The sequence below is a fragment of the Hyperolius riggenbachi genome, chromosome 1 (assembly GCF_040937935.1).
Source record: "Hyperolius riggenbachi isolate aHypRig1 chromosome 1, aHypRig1.pri, whole genome shotgun sequence".
NCBI lineage: Eukaryota > Metazoa > Chordata > Amphibia > Anura > Hyperoliidae > Hyperolius > Hyperolius riggenbachi.
Window position 1 is genome coordinate 358,327,808 of NC_090646.1, and position 15,915 is coordinate 358,343,722.

General features: G+C 47.9%; 1 protein-coding gene across 1 annotated transcript; it reads right to left on the minus strand.

The window, feature by feature from the left end:
* Nucleotides 1–7,611: 7,611 nt before the first annotated feature.
* Nucleotides 7,612–15,669, minus strand: LOC137550681 (growth/differentiation factor 3-like). Its single transcript, XM_068271282.1, has 2 exons — nucleotides 15,285–15,669; nucleotides 7,612–9,085 (listed from the first exon to the last, which is right to left on the minus strand). The coding sequence occupies exons 1-2, from the start codon at nucleotides 15,532–15,534 to the stop codon at nucleotides 8,277–8,279; spliced, it is 1,059 nt and encodes a 352-aa protein (XP_068127383.1). The 5' UTR covers nucleotides 15,535–15,669; the 3' UTR covers nucleotides 7,612–8,276.
* Nucleotides 15,670–15,915: the final 246 nt, after the last annotated feature.

The window sequence follows — 15,915 nt, forward strand, 5'->3', positions numbered from 1 at the left end:
CTTCTATCAAACTGGGACAGGTCCCAGACCTCTCTAGACCTCCAGACAATCATTCCGGAGCAGGTGAGAACAAGCCTATCCTGGTGGTTGATTCAGGAGAATCTACATCAGGGGAGATGGTGGAGGCAGCAGAACCCAATACAGATCTTCTCAGATGCGAGTTCATGGGGCTGGGGTGCGACAGTTCAAGGTCAACATGCACAGGGCTCCTGGGATCCTGTCGTAAGGAGAAAGTCGTCCAATTTCAGAGAGCTGAAGGCAGTCCAGGAAGCTCTCAGATCATTTCAAGAAATGATAGAGAGCAGACACGTTTTGTTTTTTTCCGACAATATCACGACGGTGGCTTATCTATTCGAAACAAGGGGGGACGAGATCCAGAGATCTCATGGCCCTTTCCTCAGAAATATTCGATTGGGTAGAGCTAAAGGTTCTGTCTTTAACTGCTATCCACATAAAAGGAGTATTGAACCTGGAGGCGGACTTTTTGAGCCGCCACCAAGTAAATCAGTCAGAATGGAGCCTCCATTCACAGACTTTTTCAGAGGTAACAGAGATTTTCGGAGTTCCGGACATAGATCTCTTTGCCTCCCCAGACAATGCAAAGGTGAGTCTTTTTTACTCCCTTTTCAGGAGCCCAGGGTCTCTGGGATTGGACGCACTCAGTCTCCCATGGAATTTCAGTCTATGTTACGCCTTTCCTCCACTGATTCTCATTCCTCAGGTACTGGTAAAACTTCAAAAAGAAAGAGTAAGGATGATTCTAATTGCCCCTATGTGGCCAAAGAGGTCATGGTACGCAACCCTGCTAAGATTATCGGAGAAACCTCCGTATCCTCTCCCAGAGCGAGAGGACCTACTGATGCAGGGTCCCCTGAAACATCCCAAGCCCCACTTATTCAAACTGGCAGCTTGGATCCTGAGAGGGTAATTTTAAGAGGGAAAGGTGTCTCGGAGAAGGTTATCGAGACTCTTATGAAATGTAGGAAGTCGGTGACTCAGAAAATTTATCGGAAGGTCTGGAAGGTTTTTCTGGCATGGTGTGCTACTAAAGATAGAAACAGGGAATTAACTAGCTCAGTATTAGATTTTCTTCAGGATGGCTGGGAAATGAACCTTGCGCCTAGCACCTTGAAGGTTCAGTGTTCGGCCCTGTCTATTTTATTAGATAGACACCTAGCTCAGGAGGAATTAGTTAGGAATTTCTTTAAAGGGATACTGTAGGGGAGGTCGGGGGAAAATGAGATGAAGTTACCCGGGGCTTCCAATGGTCCCCCACAGACATCCTGTGCCCGCGCGGACACTCCCCAATGCTCCGGCCCCGCCTCTGGTTCACTTCTGGAATTTCAGACTTTAAAGTCTGAAAACCACTGCGCCTGCATTACAGTGTCCTCGCTTCCCCTGATGTCACCAGGAGCACACGGCACAGTCACAGACCATACTGGGCCTGTGCAGTACGCTCCTGGTGCCATCAGCGGGAATGAGGACACGGCAACGCAGGCGCAGTGGTTTTCAGACTTTAAAGTCTGAAATTCCAGAAGTGAAACAGAGGCGGGGCCGGAGCATTGGGGAGTGGCTGCGCGGGCACAGAATGTCTGTGGGGGACCATTAGAAGCCCCGGGTAACTTCAACTCATTTTTCCCCGACCCCCTACAGTATCCCTTTAAGGCTATTCAAAGATCGACTCCTGTTAAACAGAAGATCTTCCCACAGTGGGATCTGTCGTTGGTTCTAAACAGCATTATGAGGTCTCCCTTTGAACCCATTGAGGAGATCGACATCAAACTACTTTCCTTTAAATTGGCCTTCCTGATTGCTATCACGTCGGCAAGGAGAATAGGGGATTTGCAAGCATTGTCCATTAAGGATCCGTTCTTAATTATTTGTCCCGATAGTGTTCGACTAAGGTTAGACCCAGCCTATCTTCCTAAGGTCTCTTCAGAGTTTCACCGCTCTCAGGAGATTATTTTGCCATCATTTAGCAACAATTCATCCAATAGTAAAGAGAGGGAGTTCCACTGTTTGGATGTAAGACGTACACTTCTGGTATATTTATCTAGATCTAGAGAATTTAGGAAGTCTAGTAATCTGTTTATACTGTTCACGGGCAAGAATAGGGGTCAGCAGGCATCGAAACAGACAATAGCCAGGTGGATTAAGCATGCCATAGTTCTGGCCTATCAAAATAGTGATTGTCCTATACCGAATGATATTAAAGCCCACTCCACACGTTCTTTGTCTACATCGTGGGCGGAAAGAGCAGGGGCAACGATACAACAGATCTGTCAAGCAGCAACCTGGTCGACGGCATCTACGTTTATCAAGCATTATAGAGTGGATGTGTTGTCTCAACAAGACCAGTCGTTTGGCAGAAAGGTGCTCCAGGCAGTGATCCCTCCCTAGGTGGGTCTTTTTGTTTAAAAGACTTCTTGTCTATCTCTCCTGTTGTCCATGAATGCGATTAGAGAAAGACTCCTATTAGACCTACCGGTAATGGAGTTTCTAAGCGTATTCCGGGACAACGCCTATAACCCGGCCCTGTCTATAGGGCACCTTTCTATGGGGGAGTCAGTATGGAGCACTTGTTGGTGTATAGATTTCTCTCTTCATTTCCGGTGGTTTTTTGTCGGTTCTACTTTTAAATGCACTGAGGGATGAGGGAGGGCGGGAGCTTTTAATCCTTCTTGATTATGGTTTCCCCAGATCCGGAGGAGGGACCGGATCTCCTGTTGTCCCGGAATACGCTTAGAAACTCCATTACCGGTAGGTCTAATAGGAGTCTTTCTCCCTATACACATCCTCTATCGGCAAGGTTATCTGCTCCTATGGGTTTTAACTATCATCTGTATGCAGATGACACCCAGATCTACCTCCACACCCCTGCCCTAGCCACCATTACCATGCGCAAGGTCTCCTGCCTATTAGCCATCTCCTCCTGGATGTCAACTAGGCAGGGGCGAGCCTGGGGTGCCTGGCACCTGGGTGCAAGATTTTCTCTGGTGCCTATGGGAGTGGTTAAATTTACTGCGCCCAACCACATAACCACACCAGTGTCCTGCCTAATCACACCCACACCTTCCACCTCTTTCCGCATGCATGTGATACCCCATTCCTACCCCTCTTCCATGGGCTTGCTCCTGGCTGGCTTTGGCTTCCTGCGAGTCTGCTAGTCTCTGGACTGACTCAGGCTGAGAGGCTCTGCGAGTGCGACGCAGTCACACACTGCGTATTTATGGCTGCCTGCGGCCACCCTACTCTCGCTGTCGTAGGCTCCTTCCCCCGCCAAGCCCAAGCGTGAGGTGGGCTGCCTGTATCTTTCCTGTTGCGCCGCGCAGCCTGCCAGTGTTGCCAACCTTTCACGTTATTTTTTTACTGACAAATACCTAAAAATTTACTGACAAAAGATTATTTTTACTGACAAAATTTCCCCACTAAATGCACATAAGAGACAGCTTTTCCCCATGTAAATGCACATAGCAAGAGACCGCTTTTCACCAGCAAATGCACATAGCAAGAGACCGCTTTTCACCAGCAAATGCACATAACAAGAGACCGCTTTTCACCAGCAAATGCACATAACGAGACCGCTTTTCACTAGCAAATGCACATAATAAGACAGCTTTTCACTAGCAAATGCACATAATAAGACAGCTTTTCACTAGCAAATGCACATAATAAGACAGCTTTTCACCAGCAAATGCACATAATAAGACAGCTTTTCACCAGCAAATGCACATAATGGAAAACAGACAGTGTCCCCAGAATATATAGCCAGGGATATATGTCCCCAGGATAGGTAGCCAGGGGGTATATGCGCCCAGGATAGGTAGCCAGGGGGTATGTGCGCCCAGGATAGGTAGCCAGGGGGTATGTGGGCCCAGGATAGGTAGCCAGGGGGTATGTGGGCCCAGGATAGGTAGCCAGGGGGTATGTGGGCCCAGGATAGGTAGCCAGGGGGTATGTGGGCCCAGGATAGGTAGCCAGGGGGTATCTGTGCCCAGGATAGCTAGTGAGTGACAGGAGCACTCCCCGCCACCAACGCTCCATCCTCCGCTCCCCCCTCACCTTTCAGCAGCTTCAATCAGACCTCAATCAGCGGGCGACCCGACCAGGAAAAGGGCATCGGACGCACCCGCTCTATATATGCGGAAGTGATGTCACTTCCGCATATCAGTGCGGCGTGCTAGGTCCTAGCGCCCGCCCGCCTGATCGAGGTCTGACGCGGCGGCGCCGGCGGCTAGAGGGAGGGAGCTTGAAGCTCAAGCTTCGGCCACAGGGGGAGAGCGGCGGCGGCCACAGGGGGAGAGCGGGGCCGGGCGGCGCCTCTTAGAGGCAGGCGCCTGGGTGCCTTGCACCCGCCCAGGCTCGGCCCTGCAACTAGGTTCCTGAAACTAAACTTGGGCAACATGGAATGTATGATCTTGCCACCCCTGACCCTCCCAGATGTGTATGTCACTGTTAACGCTACCATTTGCCCTACCTCTCAAGCCTGTTGTCCTGGGAGTCACCCTGGACTCACAAAGTCCTGCAACTTCCACCTCCACATCATCTGCAAGATCTGCCCTTTCCTGACCTCCGTCACCAAGTCACCACCAAACTCCTCAGCCATGGCCACATAATTTTCCACCTTGAGTACTGCAATGCCCTTCTGTCTGGTCTCCCTGTGACCCAAATTGCCCCACTGCTATCCGTAATGATTGCGGCAGCCAGAATTATTCACTACTCCCATCGCTCCACCATGGCTCTCCTCTGTGAATCCCTCCACTGGCTTCCTATCCAGTCCAGAATGGGACATGTTATAGATAGTAATTGAAAAATGGGTGTGTTGCAACCAACATCCGCCAATCCCAAAGTAAAAATAAATCACTACCTACAATTATACATGGCTCAAAGTGGTTTGAGTAAGGAGAAGTGAAGAGAAAATCAGAACCCAATCTACAAGTCAAAACACTCAATGAGCGTGCAGCAAGAAATATGAAAAATGTTTATAAACCTCAATTAAAACATACAGTATATAGTACAATATAAGAGAAAAAAAAACTTCAATAGGGCAGTATAAAGCATGGTCTATTAGGGCACAGCTCCTAAAATCCAGCCAAGAATAATGTGATTTGTGAGAGTGTCTCATGAAACAAGATAGGCCTATGAGCTAAGTCCCCACTGGACAACTTTTCCTGGATGGAAGTTAGGACAACTTCCATCCTGGGAAAAGTTGTCCAGGGTGGACTTTGCATTCTGTCACCACAAAGGACACAACCTATCAGATTGGATTCTATACTCAACACAGGTTCCGTTGACATGCCTGCTGTGGTCCACTGCAGGAAAAGGTAGATTTCTTCCTGTAGTGTGAACCTAGCGTTAACCTCTCTGGCGGTATGGACGAGCTGAGTTCGTCCAGGAAAAACATGCAAAAAGCGGTAATGACGAGCTGAGCTCGTCCATGCCAACAGGGAGATTTCCTATTTCTCTGCACCACCCGCTGCACTTTTACTACAGAGGGATTCCCCAGGATGGCTGGATGCCTGTCTGCACGCTGTGGGTAGCGATTTGTGCTACCCCCAGCGTGCAGAACTAGCATCCAGCCATCCTGGGGAATCCCTGTGCAGCCAGCGGGGAAGAGAATGTACTAGCAGCGTGCGGGATTCCCCTTTCTCTGCGGGCGGGTGGCTGGGCGTTCCTTCTGTGCGGGAGGGGGGGGGGGGGAAATGTCCCCCTTCTGTTCAGGCTGGCCGGGGACTCCTGTGTGTGTGAGAGAGATCCCCCTTCTATGCAGGTTGGTGGTGGCCTGCGGAGATACCCCTTTTGTGCGGGGGGGGTGTCCCCTTCTATGGGGGCTGGTCGTGGCCGGTCGGGGACTCCCCCTTCCATGCGGGCTGGTGGTGGCCTGCGGGGATCCCCCAGTGGGATGGGGGCTGTCCCCTTCTATGGGAGTGTCCCCTTCTATCCTTCTATGAGGGCTGTGGGTAGCCTCTCCCATCTCTTTCCCCGTGCCCCTCCCCCCCCCCACCAATCATGAGCCCTGATCTATTTACCTGAGGGCTTCCTCCTGTGCAGGCTGCGATGGACACCCTCCTCCTCCATCGGCGAAGTCCCGGTCTCTGTCGTTACAGTTACGAGGCTCGGTGACGTCACCAAGCCTCGTAACTGTAATTACACAGAACACGAGACTTTGCGATGGAGGAGGAAGTGCGCCACTTCCGCCGCAGGAGAAAGCCCTCAGGTGAGTAGATCAGGGCTCCTGACTGGGGGGGGGGAGGGAGAGGCCCCCCCGACAGAAGGGGGATCCCAGCAGGCCACCACCAGCCCGCATAGAAGGGGATTCCCCCCCCCCACACACACACACAGGAGTCCTCGGCCAGGGACACCTGGCCACAGTCGGGGGGAGTACAGGAATCAGGGGCAATGGCGGGGCAGAGGCACCTGCAAACCTGGCTCCCTATACATCTGGCTCCCTAGACCTGGCTGCACATCTGTCTCCTATATACCTGGCAAACATCTGGCTCACTATATACCTAGCAAAACATCTGGCTAACTATACCTGGCTGCACATCTGGCTAACTATACCTGGCTGCACATCTGGCTAATACATCTGGCTAACTACACCTGGCTATACATCTGGGTCTTATACTCACCATTGGCGTGCTGATCCCTCGTCGCGTACCTCTGATAGCTTCTCCAGTGCCTTCTTCCAGGTCCCTTGGGGGATTTTGCTTCTCCCTCGGCGATCACATATCCCCTGTCAATCGGCGTTGATGGCACCAGGGTCACACAGCATCATCAACATCTCTCAGCAAACACTTTTTTTTTTTTTTATTGAATTCAATACAATAACCTGTATTGAATTTAATATAAAAAAAATTGATTGCCAAAAAAAAATGGTTGAAAATTATTGGAAATTAATTGAACCACTTTTTGCACGGAAATCCTGGGGAAATAGAATGCCAGGGTTTGCCATTAGGTATCTTCCAAAGGCACCAAATAAAAAAACAAAAACTTTTACTTATGCGTTTCAGTGAGTGAGTAACTAATATGCAATCCAGTAGTAGTTGACTCTGAGACATTACAAACTAGCATCCAGTAAGGCTGACCATACACTGCACATCAGTATTTACATGAGGTAAAGTGTCTACCTGAACAATATATCTAAGTTACATCCATTCTAATGGTCTTTGTACATTAATGGTAAGAATGTACAATCACATTGCATAGTGTAAGGCCAACTTAAAGTGTACCTGAGGTGAGTCTGACAACAAAAATTAGATACTTTCCACGTCATCCTAGCCCAAACCATTGCTGCTCGCAGACCCCCAGAACATGTCTAACAAAAAAGGACATGGGAAGGGTTCAGAGGCTTCTCTCTATGTATTTTTTACATTTGCCTTGGATTCTCTTTAAAGCAGAGAGCACTGGCTGCATTAAGCGGGAGAGTGTGTTGCTTGGAATCCTTATTAGTTTAATGTCACGCCACCTACAGTTTGCAATAAAGTCAGAAATGTAGCCTCTAATGCAGGGCTCTCTATTTATCCTGTTTTGAAAAGAAGTTGTTCAGATAAACATAAAATTCACAATTGTATCTATTTTTTACTTTATTAACTTATATACAAACTCATTTAAACAAAACTCTTTTCTCAGATACAGTATCGGTGAGCACGGTGGTGTAACATGTACATTGGGGGGACAGTGGTTTTCACCGTGTGCGGCTGCGGTTATTGCACGCCATTACCGCCAACCGAGCATGTCAGGATGATATTTTCCAGCATGTCTAAAAGCAACTTTGCCTTAAGTGAAACAATAACACAATAATCTCCCAAGATAGGACAGATTCATCATATGTTTTGTATAGTCTCTTTGGGTAGGATTATATAAAATGTCACGTGCAGTGATGGCATTGTTTTGTGTCTTCCAAGAATAAGTCAAGGACATGTTTGCTGAAAGTATTGAAGTATGTTTTTTTCTTTCTTGAGGAAAATGGTTGGCAACACAACATGATTACATCCATAACTCGACCAGTATCCTCACTGGGAAAGTAAAAGAATCACTAGGACGATTGTGGAATTTAGTCACCTGAAAAAGGTACACAAAGAACTGTCCAGACTGTGATGGGTTGAGGTAGAAACTCTGCCCTGCAATTCCTAGTAGAAAATGCAGATGCTGGTTAGTAGGGTGGAAGCCAGTTTGTTATGGTTACTTGCCTGTATACTGTAATATCATAAAGTCAACACTGTTATACTAAGAGTAGGTTGTAGCTTATAAAAAAGAACAGTCAGAAGGTACCCTCCTTATTTGCAGCCACATTCATCCACAACCATGTCCTCATAATGCCTTAGCACAACATTGTCATTGTTATCATAATACAACATGGAGATGGGCGAGAGCTTAGTTGGAGCACAGCAAGGCAGTGGTGTGGTTTCAGGCTCAATGGAATGCACCAAGGTCTGTAGTACAGCATGGTTAGTGCCCTTAAGCATCTCTGTCAGTGGATAAGGACATTCTCCATGACAGTAATTGGCCATGTAGCCTCTTGGAGCAATCACCCAGTTTTGCCAGCCAACGTCTTTGAAGTCAATGTAGAGTCTCCTCTTGCTGCAGATGTTACTGGGAGTTGGTGGTGATGGCTCTGCATTTCTTTTGGTTCTTGAAGCCTTGCAATTTGTTGGGTCCAGGGAAACGGTGAGCAGAGAGGTGTGGATGAAGGAAGGCATTTGATGACATGAAGAAAATTTCTGGATATCTGTGTCCTCACCATCAGCAGATATTTCCAGAATTAGACCCATGTTGTTTTCCAAATTGGTCCAGTCCTGTGTCACCTTTGTCAGATTGAAATGAAGAGATTTATGAAGCAGCCGAAAAGAGTGGGCAAAGAGGAGTTTCCTGTTTGTGTGGTGGTTTCGCATTGCTTTTAATGTCATGTGAAGAGGGCGATAGATTCGGAGCTGAAAGCCATGTCCATGGTAAGTATTGTGCTTGAACTTGATCTCCAGCTGCCCAAAGGTCACCTCCTCCTTTTCCTCAATCACAGAAAGGTCAAAGAAGAGATGTTTCCTGACGCACAAGGAATCATGGGATTCTTCATTGGAAATGAAAGGCCCTATGGAAAAGAGACATCATTACTATAAGGCACTTAAAGTGGACCCAAATTAAAAATACAAGATTTCAGAAATAAAATCTATTTTCTAAATTATAATAATACATAGCAGCCTTTTTTCAGCTGCATGATGACAAATATAAAATATTTTACATTTATTGGAGGAACCCCTCCCTTCCTTTCATATTGCCGGGACAGAATCCGGCAAACTGGTGGAGTAGGTGGTGTCTGGCAAAGGAGGAATTGCTAATGGCTGCCCCCTGTATAACCCTAGTTATGAAAAGAGAAGGGTGAAAAGCATGCACTGAAATGCTCATAGGCTTGAAGGAGTGTTTATTTATCTTTGTATGTGTCAAAGTGGTGCAACTATATATTTTGAAATAAAAAATGTTTTTGTTTTGAGTCTGCTTTAATTAACCACTTCGCATCCAGACCTGGACCAGAGCGGTTTTGATGTTTTAACTAGAGTGACCAGACGTTCATTTTGTACTGACATGTTGCCCGCATTGCGTTTATTTTGTACTGACATGTTGCCCGCATTGCGGTTATTTTGTACTGACATGTTTGCCCGCATTGCGTTTATTTTGTACTGACATGTTGCTCGCATTGCGGTTATTTTGTGCTGACATGTTGCCTATTGCGTTTATTTTCTGGTGTCCGGGGTAACTGTTACTGCATTTATTATTTAATGGTCATAGATGGCTATGTTTGCTGTTTTGTGGTTACGGTATACTATTAGCATCACACAGTTTCTGCACACCCATGATGCAAAGTCTCGTTTGTCCACATCATGGTGTAAACACTGCTTTCTTATGCCTCGCTGTTACATCATTACATTAGCTCCGCCCATACAATGTCATGGCCACGCCCATTTTTCGCCAGCCCCCCCCCCCCAGTCTTCGTCGCTGCGCGCTCCTCAGTCCTCCCCACTATTCGCCGCGGCGCGCTACGCGAAATGGACACGCAGGTTCATCCCATTGTAGCTTGGTTACCGTTATGATTAACCTTCCAAATCGGCGCCGTGCCTGAATTTATCGGTTTTTATAACGGCTATGATTCGGCAAAGTCAGTTTTGTAAATTTCCAAGCCGAAAGATGAAATGAATGTTTTAGCCGTTGATGTACCTGCTCAAGTTGTATCGGGAGGGGTCGCAGCATAAGAGGAGAGCTGTGGCCGCAGATCGGTGGGGAGGCAGGAAATCTCGACCCCCTTCCCTCACCTCGGGCTCTCCCCTTAGCGCGCCCCTCCTGCAATCATTGGTGGTGCTCGTGGCAGCCGCGGCGGCGGCGGCAGGCAAGCTGAGCACATACCTCCTTCTGGCCTCCGATCACTAAGAGCTTCATAGAACTTCCTGTTTACACAGGAAGTTCCATAAAGCACTTAGTGATAGGAGACCTCCGGCCAGAAGGAGGTATGTGCTCAGCTTGCCTGCCGCCGCCGCGGCTGCCACGAGCACCACCAATGATTGCAGTAGGGGGAGCGCTAAGAGGAGAGCCCGAGGTGAGGCAAGGGGGGGAATTTCCCCCCTCCCCTCGATCTGCAGCCACAGCTCTCCTCTTATGCTGCGATCCCTCCTGCCCCCAAAAAGTCCCCGAGCGGGCCCTAGGGGGGCCCGGGGCTTTGTAGGTACGCGTAACAAAATATGAAAGACATTTAGTATACGGCTATCAACCGGCTATCAACCATTGAACGTTGCCGTTAGACATGAGCTTTGCGGCAACACACGCGTCCATTTATAACTGCGGCCAGTATTCTCGTACCGCCCCCTAGTTACCCAGATGTCCCCCAATGAAGATATCAAACCCCCCTTCAGATATCCCCCCCCCCCTTGCTAGTCAGCCCCCGTCATGGCCAGATTGCTAAAAAAAACGCCCCTGCAAGCAGCCTCTCTCACCTTACCTGGTTCACAGGTGCGGTAGAAGTTCAGTAATTTACTGGTTCAGTAGACAAAAAACTCAGTGCAAAGACAGCATTACAACAGTAAGAAGCATCCTGACATCCCTTTAGATGTACATGTTTTGCTGTATTGTTTGTTATACTGCCTCTGTTCGCTGTAAATCTGTCTATTAGTCTTTCCTAACATTTTATTTATTTGCCACAGATTAGATGAACTTCCAGAAGACAGTACACATGCAGGGCTGGATCTAGACTTTTTGCAGCCTGAGTCAAACTTGTGAGAAACTACCGCCCCCTCCAGCCGTGGGTGGGGGCTGCCAAGCTGGAGGGGGTAGTGGGCAGGAAGGGGGTATTGGGCACAGCAGCAGGGAGGGGGGTCGGAAACCCCTCCCTCACCTGGGTCCCCCAATTTGCGCTCCCCCTCTAGCTTTTAAAGTGCAGCAGCAGCAGCAGCAGTGTATTAATAAGAGGCAACGGGCGGGGATGACTCACCTCTTCCGCGTTCCACTGTCGTCACTTTCTGCATTGCCGCCCACTGTATTGTAAGTGGACGGCATTGCAGGAAGTGACGACAGTAGAACGCCTGCTGAAACGCGGAAGGGGTGAGTGCTCCCCGCCCACTGCTTTTTATTAATATGCTGCTGCTGCACTTTAAAAGCTAGAGGGGGAGCGCAGATCTGGGATCCCAGGTGAGGGAGGGGGGATCCGACCCCCCCTCCCTGCCGCTGTGCCCAATACCCCCTTCCTGCCGTTAACTCCTCCAGCTCAGAGGCCCCCCACACCAACAGCCAGGTGAGTGCTGCCCCCCCCCCCCCCCCCCCGGGACTTGCCACCTGAGGAAGTCATTTCACCCCGCCTCATAGGCATGCCATGCTTAGATTATTTTCCCACTAGCTACTCTGCAGCTTCAAACAGGAACCTAAGAGGTTAAACCACCGAAGGGAGGCAAGGGAAGCATCTTTTGTTCCGTTTTCTCTGTTCACTGCCTGGGGGGTAGGAGAAAGCTAGACCCACTGGAGAAGCCTGTGGGTCCTATATCCCAACTTGCAGGAGACGGGGCTGTTTCTATTGGCTGCGTAGTACTGTCCTGATGAAATCGGAGAGACCACGTGACCCGTGCAGTGGAGCGCAGAAGAAGCTGACCCGGAACCTGACCTGGCGCCAGTGGAGAAGACCGAGAGTCACCAGAGCTGCAGCGAGGGCACAGGACATCTGCCACGGGCTGGAGGAAGCCCCAGGTAAGTGGATCTTTTTTTTTTAATTTGATCACTCCTTTAATGCATGGAAAGTATAGGAGCTGAAATGAATCAGCACTGGTGCAATAGCCTATCCCCTAACAGAGGAAACTTGACATACTGCAAGTCTCCTACTTTACCAACCAGTGCTATGTACTGTATGTATGTACTATCTGGCAATAGCTGCGGCAAGCTAATCACAAAGCAAGATGGAGCACTGTCCAGCGGTAATGCAGCCTTGATTGATGCTGGTAATGACTAGAGATGGGGCAAAAGGAGGAAGACTGCAGATGAATAAAGAAGGAAAATGCTGTCTGATACCAGCATTATATTTTATTTAAACCTCCCATGTGAATTGGCCCTAAGGCTTCGTTCACAGTGGTCACCCTTGTTATATAACGTGTCATAATGACTGTGAATTGCAATGGAGAGTGGAGATAGACTTTAATACAAAGGCTGCATGTAGTCACTCAGTTAGAATAACATGATCAGTTACAACGCACTGAACACAGCACTGTGAACAGGCCCATAAAATTGTACGGGCAGTGGGTTGACATGCAAATTATTCTGCAACGCAACTGATGCATTATGAACAGAGCCTAATCCTACAATTACAGAATGTTAGTACACTATCTAAAAGAACGATATTAGTAATAAAGAAAACATAGCAACTCACAAGGTACAGTAATCTAATAGCAATATCTCAGTTTGTTTGGGATAGGGGCCCCTATGAAATTAACTTTTTCTGCTGAGTTTTTCCCTAGGTAATATTTTCGCAACTTGTCAATAAAATGCCTTTTAACCTCCTTGGCGGTATGAAAAATACCGCCAGGAGGGAGCGCAGCAGGTTTTAAAGCCGAGGGCTCGCTACATGATAGCCGCTGCTGAGCGGCACCCCCCCGCCCGCTTCGATCGCCTTCGGCGATCTCCGATCAGGAAATCCCGTTCATAGAACGGGATTACCTGGAGGGCTTCCCCCGTCGCCATGGCGACGGGGCGGGATGACGTCACCGACGTCACTGACGTCGGGACGTCATTGGGAGTCCCGGGCCACCCCTCGGCGCTGCCTGGCACTGATTGGCCAGGCAGCGCTGGGGTCTGGAGGGGGGGGGGCCCGCGCCGCAGCAGATAGTGGCGATCGGGCAGGGGCCGGCGGCGATCAGAGTGCTGGCGCAGCTAGCAAAGTGCTAGCTGCGTCCAGCAAAAAAAAAAATTATTAAAATCGGCCCAGCAGGGCCTGAGCGGCACCCTCCGGCGGCTTACCCCGTGTCACACACGGGGTTACCGCCAAGGAGGTTAAGCCACCAGCAAGCAAGAAAACATTTAGAATACTTTTCATAGAATCTTTTCACACAACTTTTTGATACTTTTTCAATTGCAAAACACTGAAAATTTAAAACTGATGAAACATCTCCTTGGAGAAAAAGTAAATTGAATACGGACCAGGGATCTGCCAAGTTATATGACAGTCACATCTACTGATACTGTGGGCTACATAAATACACATCAGAGGCCTACAAACACTCAAGGCCAAACCATGGATGGATGCCTACTTATATGATTCTAAAGCCTGGTACCTACTTACAATTTTGATTGGCCAATCACTGTCCAATTTTACCACCTCCATGTGGCAGGAGGGCCAAACAGCTCTGAATACTATGAACAGTTACAGATTGTGTTAAAGGACCACTATCGCGAAAAAAGTAGGCAGTTAAAAAATGTGACAGATGACAGGTTTTGGGCCAGTCCATCTTTTTAAGGGGGATTTTCAGGGCTTTCTTTGTTTTCAACAGCATTTCCTGAACAGCAGTTGCAAAATCTAACTGACGTAATAGTGTGCAAGTGATTAGGGAGGCCGGCTGGTATCTTGCTATTTTGGCAGTTAAACTGCTGGTCAGGAAATGCTGTTGAAAACAAAGCAAACCCTTGAAATACCCTGTGAGGAGATGGATTGTCCCAAAACCTGTCGGTTCTGTCAGATTTTAAATGCCTACTTTTTTTCGCGATAGTGGTCCTTTAAGTTTTCACTACATGGAAGTGGTAAAATCACTGGCCAATCAAAACTGGATGTGCATACCAGACTTTACACACTGTGCAAACAATCGGCCAAAAAGGAGAGCGAGGTACAGACTTTGTTGCAATCAGTCTGCATAACTTGACCATCATTCATTTGTGCATGCTAGCTTGCAAACTCTGGTTGAGTTAACCCGAATGTTATTTTCTACAGAGGGGAACAGAAGACCCTACATTGTTTCTGAATACTGTGGGTATCCAGCGTCACTAATTTCCATCTCCTCCAAGAAACATCAGGAACATGAGGTTACACAGAAGTAAGAGTCCTACACTGTGCACATTGCATTGCCCTACCATCACCAAACAGCGACAAAAAGTCACACCAAGCAACTATACAGTGAAGTGTACAGTACATTGTAAGGCCTCGTTCACATTAGGCAACGCGTATGGCCGTGCATTCGGGATGCAAGCACACCCGATCGCACACCATCTGCGTTGCTCTGCTGATACGATTCATTACAGTGAATGGGATCAGCAATGCGATTTGGCAAAAATGCATGCAGCAGTGTGATAGCGCATCTCACTGCTGTCCAGCGCGCATATTCTAAATGTCAGAAGTGCTCTCTATGCACTTCTGATGTTCTTGCTGATCGCATCCTATACGCGCTACCGAAATGCGCACGGCAACGTGTACAGTATGAACAAGGCCTAAGTATGCTTTCCTGCTTCTGTAAACACGCTTGTCGTCCAGTAAACGCACTGCATGCTGTCTGCCCCGTCTAGCTGCACCGATCCCAGTGTAAACATGCCATAGGAATATCATTGCATCGCGTTGTTATGCAATGATAATGCCCGTTGGAACACAACGCAACCAGTGTAAAATAATTCAAATAGCTAAAATATAGCAGTACTGTTTTAGTACCATGACAGAGAAAAATCTATGATCTGATATGTAGCTCTACATACAGTATATATAAGTATATTTAAATCTACACATTTCTTAACATTTCTATAATAATATAACATCATGAACAGACCAATTAGCATCAATAACTTACCTTGATCGCTGTAGGATCTGACGATATTTCCTGGGACTTGGAAACTTTCCATTCTACAAGGATTATCCGCATTTATCCCTTTCTCAAAGATTGCCCAGAGTGAATGGGGTACTGGACGTGGAGAGGCTGGCTGGGGTCTTCTGTTTAATCCCAGGGCTCTGAGGAGCATTGTCTCCTGAAATGTGAGCTCGGTGCAGTCAGCCAGCAAGAAGAGGGACAGAAGAGAGATGAAAAGCACAGAGGCTTCCATGGTGCTGCCTCTCAGTGATCTGATGCTCTGATCAGGGACCTCTTGATTAATACCCTCACAGGGCTGCCACGGTGTGAAATGTGACAGCTTTCTGGAGCCGGGAAGGAGAGAGGTGTTACAAGCCCATTGTCTTGTCTCCGCTCTCATTGTGTACATAACTTTCAAGGGGACACATGCGGGGTGCACACGAAGTCTATTCACCCATTATTTCAAATGATTAGTGGATCTCTTGCAAATCTCACAATTAAAATCATTGCAAGTGCAAAACGAAACTACTCTGTATATAGTTTCAGTACTTTTTGGTCGCACATGGCTTTACAGCGGTTTTCTTTTTATTCAAGTCAAAAATTATCTAAATGATTTATAAATGTGATAAAAGTT